Source organism: Onychostruthus taczanowskii, unplaced genomic scaffold (genome assembly GCF_017590055.1).
Source record: "Onychostruthus taczanowskii isolate IOZ18803 unplaced genomic scaffold, ASM1759005v1 scaffold3, whole genome shotgun sequence".
NCBI classification, from domain to species: domain Eukaryota; kingdom Metazoa; phylum Chordata; class Aves; order Passeriformes; family Passeridae; genus Onychostruthus; species Onychostruthus taczanowskii.
This window is the reverse complement of record NW_024500349.1, coordinates 17,208,293-17,223,175: the sequence shown is the minus strand read 5'-3', so window position 1 is coordinate 17,223,175 and position 14,883 is coordinate 17,208,293. Positions and strand designations below refer to the sequence as shown.

Sequence of the window (14,883 nt, the reverse complement as noted above, 5' to 3'; positions counted from 1 at the left end):
GGCCTCTTGGCCATGGAGCATAAAAGAGGTGGAAGTCAATCAGAGCAGGAGTTTGGCACAATTGAGAATCCAGCAAGTATCTGGTTCAGCAAACAGAGCCATAACAAAATATTCCAGAACAAAATACCTGGATGTCTATGAGCCAGTAGTGCATCAAGAAATGTTTTATTTCCCAAGTCAGCTCATTAGCTCATCATGTTGTTATAGTGTCTTTATTCTCTGAACTGCAGAAAAAAATATAACAAAGGTAATTTAACATAGCAAACACAATCAGAGTGTTTCTTCAAAAAGCTCAGCATTTAGTGCTATAACTGTAAGGAAAGCCAAATCCTACCTAAGTGCTTAGGAACACAGTTTGGCTTGGTTGCCTGTCTTGAGGGTCTTTGTAATGGAAATATATGGCATGGGCAGAAAGGTAATTAATTTCAGATTAACCCTAACAGATCCCAGCTTGTTACTCCAGCTTCTATATTACCATATTTAAATAAAATATAATGAAAATACCACGTCTTCTTAGAATGAAGAGTAGAACAGATGAGAAAGTCAATGCTAAAGACCTTCTGTTCTGCAAGGAACACCTCACTGAGTGAGGTCACTTACCCAGCTCCTTCAACCATGCACAGCTAGACACACCAGATGTTAAACCAATCTCCCTTTTCAAAAAGCATTGTGTATTCCTGCTTATGGAAATAAATGTTTAAAGAATCAAACGGTTTTTCTGGAAAAAGTGGAAATTTTTTTTCCCCTTCAGCCACTTCCCAGAGCACTGGCTTCCTTTCAGCCTTGGCAATGCTTTTATCAGGATCAAAAAGCTGTGGGTACACTCTGGCCTCTGCTCAACAGCTCAGGTGTAGCATCAGGAACACCTCAAGAGCTGCTCTTGCTGATGCTCTCTCTTGTAATATCCACTTTCAGGAACAAATATTTCTAACTTGGACAATACAAACGAAACCTGTTGGAAAGCGGAGCAGACTTCCTGCGTGAAGGAAATGGATGCCACATTTAGAAGCAAGTGCTAATGGAACACTGCTGTACACTAGGTTTTATTTTATGTGAACTCATGCTTTTGGCCAGTTTTCCCTTTTTTGCCCTCTTGTGTTGGAAAGCAACAGTGCCTGTGATCCCACACAATGCTGTCACTGGCTGTGAGATACACAAAGCCTTTAGTGCTACCCAGCACAGGGGCAGCTCTCCAGCTGTGCCCTGCTGTGGTCATTGCAGCACCTCGTGCCCAGGCTTGGCACACACTCAGGTAATGCTGCTGAAGTCACAGCCCTGCCTTGAATCCAGTTCTGACAGCAAAATGAGGGTTTTCAGAAGCTGCTGCCTCTTTTGGACTGGAGGGTTATCTGGGAAGCTGCTGTCCAGTCAAATTCCCTCCCATACCTTCAATTTTGATAGAAGATACAGAATCCAACTACTAGACACATAATGTGGGACGCAGATCCCTGAATGTAAGCATCCAACATCATTTGAGGCACTTCAGGAGATTTCAGCCACCAGCACAGGGCTGGCAAACAAACCACAAGACCTCAGATTCAGCCATTCAGCAGGAGTGCTGCAGGCTGGGCAGGGGACCCACAGCATCTGCAGTGACATAACCACTCACTGGCAAGCACTGAATCCTGCCCAGAGGGTGGGATTCAGCTCACAGATTAAGAATTTATTTATAAATCCTTCCATGTGTGTTACTTGCCTGAGTGTGCTCTACAATGACAACCTTGCTGGTGGAACCTAGAGAGGGATTTGTCTGCACAAGCCATCTCCTTTTGGGGAGCTGGTTGGCAATCAATCAGCATCAAAGGAAATTTCAAAAAGATCTTCAAAAGATATTTTTCACAAAGAGGACCCAGAGGAGCCTGCATCTCTGGAGATACTAAAAATGTGCCTGGGAATGACCCTGAGCTATGTGCTCCAAGTGCTGCATTGAGTGGGGGTTGCACTAGCTGAGCTCCATTTTTCTCCCATCCAGTAGCTCTCCGCTGACTCCAAAAGGACACCAAAGCTATTTTATTGTGTCCTACTCTATAAGCACCATCCACACCCCTGTGTCTAGGTACTGCATAACTGATGGTGTAAAGAGGAGGAAGACGTAACAAGGTTTTTGCAGGGTCAAGTTGTGTTGCAAAAGCCTCCTAAGAGACTTTGAAAAAATCAGTGAGTTTGATGATGTGTGTGATTATTTTGTATTTGGCTTTCCTAAAAGCATCTGGCAAAAGCTGTCTCATGAAATGTTCTTACAGAAACTGAGTTGCCATTGCATTAGGGGGAAGTTTTTTGTGGGTTAATGAAGGATTAAAAGTTAAGAAACACATCGTGAAGAAAGGGACAATTTTTGTAGTGATGGTGATTCTCCACTTGAAAGAATAGGAAAAAGGAAGAGGTGATACTGAAGTGGCACAATGTGAATGACACATTGTTACCTACCATTATAAAAACAAAAGTAGCTGTGAAGTGTCATGGAGAGGCCTTGTGATACTGTAGGACTGTAAGAACGGCAGATGAAATTACTGGAGATAAAATAATTCATATCACGAAATACATCTTAACAAAAAAAAGATATAAAGATGACCTGAAGAAAAGCATTTGGTATTGCTGTGAATGAGTGCCTGTGAGCAGAACCTCAACAGTCAGCAGTGGAGAAGGGCAACAAAACGTTAGACGTTCCAAAGAAGAGGAAAATATCTAAAATACCTAAAAACATCACTGTGACACTGGAGCACAGCCTGGTCCCTGTGTACCTCAGAGTGTAGTACTAACAGAATTGGACAAGTTAAGGTGAAGGGTAGCAAAGGTGATCAAAGGCACGGGACAGCTCTGTAAGAAGGGACATGAGTCATCCATACGGAACAGGAGAAACTAAGGAAGAATAGGATAAGAATGTCTATAAATTCAAGGTCTACAAAACCAGAAATCACTTTTTCTCACAAGTGATCCAATGCAGTTTTGAGGGAATAGGCTTACAATATAGAAAGGAGATGCTTTTGTACTTAGCACATAGTAAAATTTTGATGTTCTCCGTTTCAGGGTATGGGGTGAATAGGATGAATCACCTCATGGTGAAGTGGAAGCCAATCCAGGTAATTCCCACTCTAAAAATGCTCTGTTTTCCTTTACTGACCACAGAGGAAGCTTATGACAAGTGGGTGGTCTGTGGAAGTCCATGAAAAGCTGCTCAGGGGCTGGTTAGGATGAATCCCACCTGTACTATATGCTGGAAATAATGGGAGCAACACATTCCTGTATCTTTGAAAAGCATGACCAAAGTTACTGCAGGAAAACTCTGGGGCAGTGCTGTGCATCAGCCAAACAGCCCAAACCTAACAAAGGAATTTCCAGACTGGTCATCCAGTCATTGAGTCTTTCACCTGTATTGCTGATTTACCTGCATGTGGGGGGTTAACTGCTGCACTCTCAAAGGGAGAAATTAATTGTTGACCTAAGAAGAATTTGCCCAAGGACTCAGTTGTTTCAAGCACACATAACCCAGCCTGCCTGCCACCCCTCACTGTGGCTGTGCAGTTCTTTGCTCAGCATCCAAAACCAGGAATACCAGTCCCATCAGCACTTCTTTTTACAGCTGTGTGCACCTGTGCAGTGTGAGGCCAGAGCAGCACTGAATGAATGATGCACAACTGGCGACTTTGGTTTCACCTAGAAGATTGCACCCATCACAATGCTCCAGTATTTATACAGTTAAACATGTTTCTCTTTTTGTCCTCCATCTGATGTTACCAGAGTTTTGAGAAAGCTGTCTTGGAGATGAAAGACCTCCTAAATTACACCAACAGGAAAATAGCTGTAATGGTGCATATATTTTGCTTCCAAGATGAAAGTCACCTTCTTACACTGAGAAAGGCAGATATTAAAACATGCAACTACATAAACAAGGTTAAAGAATGTAAAATGTGATTATTCTGATGGGAAGGAAGTGAGCTGGACCAGGACCACTTTAGGTTTCTGTTTACATTTTTCTAGTGATTTTCAGGTAAGTGGAAAACATATTTTAAGTCTTCTTCAAAACACAAATGAAATTTCAACACCTAACACAGGACCATGGAAACTGCCATGCCAGGCTGTCTAAACCCAAAGGCTGCTCTGACAGCTAACAGTAAGTATTTAAAGGGGAGATCCTAAACCTTCATATAATGGACAGTGCTTATGGGAAAATGTCTTCCTATACCCCAGGAAAAAGATCCTTTATTGAATGCTGTGTTTGTGTGGTAACCTTATACTTTATTCCTCTTAACCTTATTTAATATAACAGTGAGAAGTTTCCATTATCTGTTCAAATACTCCTACGAACTTCTACTATTTTAAAACTATAACTCCTTGGTCATTTTGCGATGGTCTGATCCACCAGACTTCCCAAAAACGTTTTCCTGCCTTTAATTTTCCTGGAAGCAGGTTCCATTTAATCTGTTTGTTAACTTGTACACTCTGTGGCACAGGCTCTAGGTAATCTTTTTCCATTTCCTGGCAGTACAAGGAGTGTCCCTGTAACTTTGTGATTCTTTTGCTTTATTTTTGACCTGAACACAGGAATCTGTCTCAATCAAATCCTGTAAGGTGCAGTATTAAGGGCCACACACCTGAGCCAGAGCTGGCTGCAAACTCTTTTCAGAGGAGATGAAATGTGCATATCCAAGCCATCAGCAGGCATTTATGCCCCTCCCTGTGATCCTCCTGTTCCCACCTTGGATAGCCAGACACCCCCTCTCCAGCAGGAGACATCGGCACCGCTCCCACCCCCAAATAAAAGCAAAGCACCAGCTTTTAATGCTGTATGCACAATACCATACTCCACAGACAACGTGACTTTATTCACAAATATGATCTTTACAGAGGTAGAACAAAATACTTTGTATAATCTTTTTCTTTTTTTTAACTATATACATATAAAGAATATAATAGAATGACGAGAAAGAAAAGGTTGTAAACAAAACAATATTATGCCATCAAATACAGTACAAACAGCATGCATGAACAGCTTCAAATGAAATCTTGCTGGTGTAACTATTTTTTTTCTCATGTGGTAAATGAAAAGTAGTAAAGAGTCATGCTCTAATTGGATTGAGTATGCCACAGCTCTGCAATTTTTTTTTAATTATTTTTTTTCTTTTACGATAAACCAACAGGATCACTTTCTTTTCACTGTGGTGGGGAATGCTTTTGTAATGCCCAATGTAATATTAACAGAAAAATATAATAATCAAATCTACAAAGTGTACTCTCATTTAAAAAGCAAAACCATAGAAACTGTACAGTTTTAAAAAGCGAATTATCTCAAATGCTTCTTAAGAGAATTTTCTAAAGAAAGAATAAAATATGCAGAATAAAAATGAGGAGAGCTATTGTTCTGTAACAAAGCTAATCAAATACTTGTTTTCTGTTCCAATAAACAGTTTTTTAATTAATGACTATTCTGGAAATTATGAAGTGGGCCAGGTTTTATTAATGTTCCACTTGACTAATAAAGCATGAACTCCTTTCAGGTACTATAGCTGTCATTCCCCTGGGAATGGATGGGGATTGGTTCTGCATGCATGCTGGAGACAGGGACAAGGTTTAGTCACGGGTGTAGATTCTAAAAATATTTTGAAATGTGTTAAACATTTAGTAGCTTCTATAAAAATAATCTGGCTTGTTTTGCTACTGGATTGAGATCTGGATTTATGATTTTCTGCTGAAATTCATTCCTGGTCAAGGACTTCCACTGGGGTGGGAGTTATCTGGGCTGCAGCAGGTCCTACGACAGTGGCCAACAGCAATGAACACCCGAAGCCAACAGCAATCCCCACACTGTTCAGCCCGGTGCCTCAGGCTGAACCTCAGTGTCTGGGATTTGGGGAATGGTGCTGTCCTGCCTCTCCATTCCTCTAAGTCCCAGCCCATGCCATGGCAAGGGCAAAGGCTGAAGAGAGCAACTGTGCTTTTCCTCCTGCAAAATATCAGTTCTGGTGACAGCCACCTTTCTGTCCCTCCTATCTGGCACACTGACTGCATCAGCAGGGGTCTGGTCAAGTCCCTGCCCGGCTCAGGGACAGCAGCTGTGTGTGCTGCCTGTGGGAAAACAGGGATTTCTGCCTCTGTCCAGCAAGGATCAGAGGGGTTAAACTGCCCTCCTGCAGGTCACCCCCTAAAATGTAATTTAAAGTTTCAAGCACACAAACAGAACCTGTACACTCCGTTTTTCAAGAATGTCAGCGTGTCCAATATTAAACACATGCTGTTTGTGGCCAAGTCAGGCACCATCCCTAGATTCAATGGCAATGAGTTTACTAAAGATCAGCAGAAAATTGAACAGAGAAGGATGGTGGGTCTCATTTGACTTTGAGCTCTCAGGTGATCCTGGTCTTCAGGCAGAAGCTCAGCTCAACCTGACAGTGAACATGGGGTGCATCCCATGTCTAGTGCAAGTGACTGGGGGTTGGCCTCAGTAACCTCCTTCACCAGATCACAAGGATTAAGTTAGCTGCAGTGAAAATAAATATCTGCCCGGCATGGCAAATCCATCTCTGTGGCTTCATCCATGGCTTTGGCATCTTCCTGGGAAATGGATAGTCAGATCCCTCTAGATTGCCCTGGTGCAACTGAAACCTGCGTTTCACGAATTGATCCTGCAGCAGATTATCACCCCCAGAAGCAGGGCATTTATTGAGAGGTGTGAACAGTGTGCTATGCACAGATGAAATATTCTGTGTGGTTGTTTACAGTCAACAGAATAAGCCTTGCACCTCTTTGTGGAAGAACTGTACAAAACATGGCTGAAATAACAGGATTGTCGATGACGGTCAGTGGGAGATACTCGAACCCTCTGAGTAAGACTGCGTCTTTCTGTTGTGTAAACTGCTCCACAAGGATGAGTAAAACAATACATTCCTGCCCCATTAGCCTTGGGGAAGATTAATGCCCTCTAATCTACGCTAAATAAACTCTGAAGCATGAAGTCCCACACTCAGCTGCTTGTGAATTAATAGGGATCACCCTGAAATTGCTATTATGAAATGCAAATATTTGCAAAAGAACAATTAAAAAATATTCCTGAAGTGCAACGAAAGGCTTGTCAGTCATGTTTGTGGTATGCACAGGGACAGTCAGGAGGCAAACACTAATGAATCCCAGGGCAGAAATCTGTGGTAAAACCCCATTAGCCCATTCGCAGTGGGTGATGGCACAGCATGTAACACTGGAAAATAATTCCACCCAGTAATCAGAGGGCTTGGCTTAGGATGCCCCAGTTTTGATTCTTTGGACAGTTTGTTTGCATACACCTGTATTTTCAGAAAGCTGCAGTACGTGTCTCACAGTAAATCTACTTCAAACACTTGCTGATACAGCTCAAACTGATCTCATATGCCCTGATCTGAAATTTTGTGTTAGCTAAAGTAATAAAAGAATCCTGGTAAACCTAAATTATCAAATGAAAAAGGCAATTTTCTCATTTATACTCCATTAGTTTTTTTAGTTATTGCTAGGAAAGCTCTAAAATGCTTAGGCCATAAAATAAACATGTGGCTTAATGTACAGTATGTGTACTTAAGAAGATGATGGCATCTGCAGTAACTGCTCTGCACTGCTATAGTAATGGGATGCACAAATTAAGCAACAGCATATATCAAGTAAAGCATACAAAAATGTATGGCAAAAAGTAACAAGCCTTCTGCTTTTTTTTTTTTTTTTTTTTTTTTTTTTTTTTTTTAAAGAACTCTAATTGCTAAAAAGAAGAAATCACCAATATCTACACCTACAACACAAAATTGCAGCATGGTTGATTTTGATTGATGCTCATCACCTCTGTGCCAGCAAAACTGTGTGATATTGTTATTTTTAGCATGTCACTGATTAGAAGTTTATGAAAGCTCCCCTTCCCAAATTAAATTCAATGATATATTTTCCAGAGTTGAAGTTAAACAATTAGCCTAATATGGTTTCAAGCACACAATACTCATAAGATTTTGGGAAAAAAGCACCCCAGATTCTTACGTCACGGAGATGTAGGACAGCAGATGAAAAAGCATCCAAGTATTCACTTTTGAAAATGAAATTAATAGCCTAGATCACTTAGGTACCTTCAATAATTTTACTCTCAGGCCCTTCATTCAAACATATCAGAGTACTTTCTATCAATAATGTAAATTTCTTTAGAAGAGTGCCACAACTAAACCTGTGAAATCACAGAAGCAAGATTGCATATCCAAACCATTTACAGACATATTTTAGCATTACTTTGCAACAGTAGGCATTAGGCTTTTGAGAACACATGAATCTCTGAAATTCAATCTTTGTGCTGCTTTACCCCTTCATGCTCAGTTCAAATAGGTGTCCTGCAGAACAAGGAGTGAGCAAAGCCTCTGCAGAGAGCTGCGACAAATGCCTGGATCAGACAAACTCGATGAGAGTCATAAAATGCAGATTGGAGATTTCTTCTTCAGCCAGGCTTTTACAGAAATACACTTTCCTGGCTAAAAAGGATGGCACAGCGGAGCTTTACAGAGGGAAATGCAAAGATATGAAGGGGAGAATCCCATTTTCTTCCTCAGTAATCCCATAAAACCAAAAATCTCTTTCCATAACAGCTCAAGACAATTACCTGACTGCTGACAGGACCTTTCCCATCACCTGAGGGGAGCCTATGCTCTCTTTTTCTGTGCTGTCAGTGCCAGGTACATGGTCAGAGTTGTGCTCATTATCCCCTGGCTTCCCATTAATGTGACCAACACGTTTTTCTCCCCAGCTGCAACAACCATGCAAGCCTCTTTTACTCATAGTTCAGATTTTCTTCCTGTCATGGCACAAAGCTGAAAAGTAAACAACAGTTAAAAAAACATTTGTTTGCCAAAGCCTGGCATGAGAAGGTGCAAGCTCTTCTTGCCAGAGCCTGGACCTGTGTTTGCTCACACCCACAGCACTGTTTAGTGCTCCAGCTTGGCACTGTATGGGAACAATCACCATCCTCTTCAGGCCCTCACTCTTATTCAGTCTTTGAGAAGTTACAAAATATAACAGAACACTGTTTTCTGAGACTATATTGACTGCACTAATTACCCACAATATTGTATATTTGCTATTAAGAACATGAATGTGTGCTTTCAAAGTGTGACATTCAGGGCTTCAAGGATGTAGGAGGAATTAGATGGATTGTTCTGTCACTTAATCCGAGGCTTTGATGTACTTAAAAAAATTTGTTTAAAACCCCAAAAAACCAGAATACACATTTTAACTGTTGAACTTTTACCAGCTAAAGCAGTTTGTAAGGACCCTATCACTATGTGGTTACAACAGAAGATACACAGTTAAGGTCAGGTCACGATTTCCAAGAACATTCACAGGGACTGAGGATGAGGAAAACGAGGGATGGATTCTGCAGGAACCTTCAGGAGACTGAGCTGCTCACTGGGGAAGAGCCTTGAGTATTGCATTCACTTCCTCTGCCACCGCTGTCAAAGCAAACTCAAACTGCTCCTGCGGAGAGAAGAAACGCACACCCTGAATAATAAAACAAAACACTTTCCACAAAGCCTGGTGCTCTATTCCGCAGCTGAACGTCCTCAAGACATTGTTAAAAATATGAATATGCAGGATGAACTGTACACTGCAACGGAAAGGAACAAAATGTTCTGGGATTATTGATGTCATATAACATGTTTGACAGCATCTCAAAGCCAGAGTCATTTTAATGGAGAAAAATGTTAGTAGCAGAACCCAAGCTATTGGGACAGGATGATATATTGCCATTGCATGGTCAGAAGGGTTTGGGAGTAGCTGATCACCAGCCATTTCCTTCTGCCACAGAGATGGGAACTCAATACATTACTGAAATATGAAGAAAGTGAGAGGCTGTAAAGCAGAGACTTTGGCTTTTTTCAGGACTGTTTCTAGTTGAAAGAATCTAAAATAAATACCTCTTCCCCTGATTTCTATTATATAGAACAATATCTGGGTTTTGGCTTACCTGTCATTGATCTTTTTAAACCTCTCTTTTTAATGTCCTTTCCACACTCACAAATTACTCAATTTTGTTAAGACCACTCCTATATAAGAAATACTTGGGAAGGCTTTTCTCTGCTATTAATTTACTGTAACCTCAACACCAAAATGATTTACCAGCTTCTGTGCTGGGTTGGCAGAGGTGTGAAGGACACAGCCGTGAATGGCTACTTCTTCTAAGTGCAACCCTAACACACTCCTGAACTGTGTAGTCCTACAGAAGGACAAAGCAGTTTTAAATCCTCAAGGTTAACAGGTGTTATATTTTCCAAGCAAGTAATTTTTTTTCTCAGTAATTTAGCTTACTGAAATAACTGACTGGGTGATTTGGAGTTTGAGACTTTCCAGTGGAAAGTTTTCTCAAAATATAGGCAAATCAAAGACACCAGATAAGGACTGTGGAGAAATTCCTGGATTTTTTGGAAGTACTCCAGAGGTTTAAGCCAGCTGGGGTCAAGAGCTACTGAGAAACTGACTCTGAGGATGTAGGTTTGAGATGCACCCTGCAAAGCATCCCAAGATCACTGCTGGGATATTGCCTGTGTCTCCCATTAGAAAGTTGAAGGTCTCTACCTCTGGCATCTCAGCTGGTGCTGCCAGGGGCTGTGTGGGGAGGTTACAGAACACAGCCACCCCCAAAAGTGATCACTGAACCAATAACATTAATTTTCCACAGTGTTTCATTTTACTGCAGAAATGTACAGGAAGGGTGAAAGAACAAACTACAGATGTGCAACTCATAGTTCAGAAAGGCAGCTGACTCTTAATTCCTGCAATCCAGTGCCAGTCTTCTCTGCCTTGTCTCACCCAACTGCAGTCAGCTCCCATGTGGAGATGCTTCAGAGAAGCAATGATGGGCACAGTGCCAGAGCAGAAAAAGCAGAATAAAACTCAGAATAATTTCTCAGTGACACTGCCATTCAAGAATTTTGCTGTCTGCTTGGTGCTGTCAAAGTGGCATCCATGTACACTTGCTGGACTGCGGCCAACAGCTTTTAATCAGACATCAATTCACCCTAAAGAGTAGGACTCATCCTCAGGAGGTGCTGAAAATAGTGTGCATGACTGCCTAAGGCTCCTTGCACTTTCTGCAATTAAAGGAAACACTGGGAATACTGGGGGCCATCCAGGAGCATCAGTTGTATTTTAACTGGAGCACAATGAGTGTGTGAGGAGCTGGAGAGCAGCAGGGTCAGAGAGGACAAATATGGGTCATTTTGGGGCAGAACCAAACTGGGTGCTTGTACCAGCTCAAAAAGCCTGAGGAAGAGTGTCTGCCTCGCCCAGGGACTGAGCAACAGGCAGTGAGACCTTAGTGACTGAGGCAAAACAATTCACAGAGCATAATCTGCACAGCCATTGCTCAGAACTGAGTGCAGTAAAAGGACAGGAGAGCAGACACGAGATGTGTGGGGACATGGCCTGTCCATGGCCAGCTGAGCTCTTCCCCCTCCATCCTTCTGCATAACACACCCAGGTGAAAGGCAGGGAGTGCAGCTTCCACTGATGTGCATCACCACCCTCCCAGGAAAAGCCTTCCCACACCTTCCACACTTTTCCATGAGGACAACTGCAGTTAGAGCAAATTAATGTCAGTAATTTTTAAAGGAGATCAGTTTGTTGTTTTGTACAGCTACACTGCCATTCACATATTCTATTTGCATATACAAGACTGCCTGGAGATGAATTTTAACATCTAGCTTTGCCTAGAAAACAGAGCTGGACAGACATTCTGTGGTGTCAGTTCACCTATAATGCAGAGGTGACAAGAATATACTTAATAAAAATAACTATGGCTATGTTTCATTAAGTCTATAGATAAAAATTCCCAGAAAAACAAAGTGAGTTCATGTAGCGTATATAACACAGTAAGGAATCTATCTACTATTATAGATTGTGAGAGGATATAGGAGACAGGAAAAAAAAATTCCCATCACAGAGAATACACTTCCTCCTTCATTACTTTTTCCTCTCATATGTGACATATCAATTCTATTTTACAATTCCCCTAAAAAAAAAAAAATCCAACAAACCCACAAACCCTCTATTATGCTTCTCAGAAATGCAGAATGTCGTTATGATAATTTCATTACAATTTATTATATACAGTGCTTCTGAATTAAAGATCCTTTCCAGAAGACAAAATGCTGCAAACAAATCTTTCCCATGCCTGTTGGAAAGGTGGAGCGCTGCCTGCTGGAAACAAAATAACATTGCTGAAGGAAGCTGGTGTTTATTTTGCCTAGGGATATTCTGTAATTGGCATTTCTAACCTGACTTTTAATCCATCGTTTTAAATTACTCCAAGAGTCTAATATTCCTCATTTGTATTCAGTTGGGAAAGCACAGGGGTTTGTTTAAATCCATCAGAAAAATTCTCTGGGGATCATGCATTGCTAGCATGTAACCAGATATTTATAATTTGCAAGACATTAGCTTGAATAAGTGATTTGGGTGGTTTTGAGAAAATGACAATGATGGAAGAAGGAGCAAGAGGAGAGATAAGCAATATCCTGAGAAAATTTTTCATCCTGGATGAAAACACAGGATACATTTGTTTTCTGGAGCTCTTCCAGACAAATGTTTGGAGGGAAAAACCATGTATTGGGGGAGGTTTTCATGGCACTCAGGTAACTATTGCTGAGCTAAGTAGAAGTTGTTCACATAACCTCATTCTTTGGTTCTGGAGCGATGTTTTTCCTTCTGTTGAAGGCAATAAGCCATAATTTCTCTGCCCTGAAAAGGAAACTGGAATCTGAGCTCTCTGTTGCCACAGAGCTGCTACATGTTTTGAATGCATTTGCAGAGTAGTCCAGGATTTGCATCTTACCTCAGAGTAAATATATATGACATTGGATACTGTGTGCTATTTGCCTTTTGTTCCAGTTGGAACAATCAAAGCAGAAGAAAGACTTGTGCAATTTTATGTCTTCCTTGAAGATAAAGATTAGTTAGTTTTGACTGGCTCATCTTTATTTTTCATGCACTTACTTAATTGGTAATAATAATTAACATTTCCCAAGCTGTTCTTCAGCAGTATTTTGCCCTAGTATTAGTGGGAAATAAAATAATCGGGAAGAGATTCAGGAAAAATTATGAACCAATGATTTCTGCAACACACATTTATTTCACCTTTGCCCCTCAGCAATTTCAACTCCCTAAACACTGCAGAATTCCCTATCAGTTCCAGCCTGGCCAAGACAGAGCGCTGTCCCATTGCTCTTGTTACTCAGTTTGGGACTATAACTATCATTTGACATTTTATAAGGCCATAAACAGATTTATTTCACCTTCATACCATGAAAGAGTTTTTTTACTGTCATATTTGCAGCTCTTAACTTGCAGCACATATCCCACAATATCATTCCATACATCACTGGAATTGTTAATAACAGAAAGTTTCATTTCTAATTTAAGAGACTAGAATTGCACCATCAGCTACTATGTTTAAAAGTTTTACACTGTGGAAAAAACGTCAAAACTATTACAACTGACAGGAATTTGAGAGTTAGGCATTCATCTCACCAAAATGTAAAAATATACTTACCATGTTACATCCATAAGGCTGATGCAAGCTCCTCCATTCAAAGATACTAAAAATTACTTGATTCCCTGTAAAACTTTATTTCCTTTAATTCAAAACTTCTGAGTTATTTTTTAGAGAAAAAAATACCAAATGCAGCAGTTACATTCTCTTTAATGAGTAGAAGCTTAAAAAATATTACATGCACAGTTAAGCACAGATACTCTAAGAAAATAATCCATAGTTCAGGATGAAAGCAAGAACATTCTTTCAAACGAACATTTTCTTTAGCAGGCTATAGATTGTTGTCTTGACTGCCCTTCATATATGGTAATCAAGATAGATGCTGGAGATGTTACAAGAAAGAACAGTAAACACAAAAGTAAGTAACCCAGATAAATCTCCAGCATAAATAAACCTCAGTTGGTAGGGAGCCAAACAGAGTAATCAGCAAGCGACCTGTGTTAAATTAGGTCATACCCTTTCTCTTCTGTCATGAAAACAACTACTGTGAAAGACCTTTAATGTATTTAAAATCCCAGTGGATTTATTGACAGTACCTTTGTCTGGACCATGCCTGGTCTCTGGTCCCTCAAGTGCTCCAGGGTAGCAGCAATATCAATCTCTTTAGCACCTGCAACAAACCACAAATTGGGCTGAGTTCAGAGCACAAGATAATCCATGCCGCATCTGTCAATCTCTTGCTATCGGGTTCCCTTTGGGCTAACAGTCCAATTGAAAATTATTGCATCCATCTCTCAGCAGACTTGGCAGGCAGCTGCAATTTTTGTCTTCATATAGAAAAATAAGAGGTTGGGGCACCTTTTACTAACATTAATTCAAGAGAAGCCAGAGAAAAACAAATTCTTAAAAATGTCTCTGCACCAGAGCAGAATATATTTTGTGGAACTTGAGATTCTGTCATGGCAATGCCACTGAGCATCCCTTTGTCACTTCTAAGAGTATGCACTGAATTAAGGACCTGAACCACACAAAGATTAATGCTGTAAAAACAAGATTTAGGTGACCTTTTGTCACCTGCAGCTGACATCCAGAAAACCTGTCTGTGACTTCCTATTTCAGGACCTGTCAGACCACCTTGCTGTCTGGTCACTCCTTCACCTGGCCAGTCTATGGCATTTTGTTTAGGTTCCACTCTGGGTGTCTGGACACAGCTGCCCTGGAGCCATGGGTAGCACCAGGGCACGTGAAACAGGCACAGACAGCCTGGCTGGGACTGCCTCCCTGCCCCATGGACATGGAGGAGCTTCCTTTCAACACATGAACTATGGAGATCAAAGCAAGTCCTTGAGCCTCTTCCCTTTCTTATAATCCACAAGGATTAGAGAAAGGAAGGGGACAGGGAGATG

The 14,883-nt window shown here is 41.0% G+C and overlaps 2 protein-coding genes across 6 annotated transcripts in view; one reads left to right on the top strand and one right to left on the bottom strand.

Moving 5' to 3' along the window:
• DNAJB6 (DnaJ heat shock protein family (Hsp40) member B6) overlaps window positions 1–14,883 on the top strand; it is a 182,851-nt gene that overhangs the window by 142,100 nt on the left and 25,868 nt on the right. The window lies entirely within an intron of this gene.
• PTPRN2 (protein tyrosine phosphatase receptor type N2) overlaps window positions 8,374–14,883 on the bottom strand; it is a 631,017-nt gene continuing 624,507 nt past the window's right edge. The window contains exons 22-23 of the mRNA XM_041408324.1: window positions 14,074–14,147; window positions 8,374–9,465 (exon numbers count right to left, since the gene is read on the bottom strand). Of these exons, the coding sequence (XP_041264258.1) occupies window positions 9,394–9,465; window positions 14,074–14,147 (146 nt within the window). The 3' untranslated portion in view covers window positions 8,374–9,393. The remainder of the gene's footprint in view (window positions 9,466–14,073; window positions 14,148–14,883) is intronic.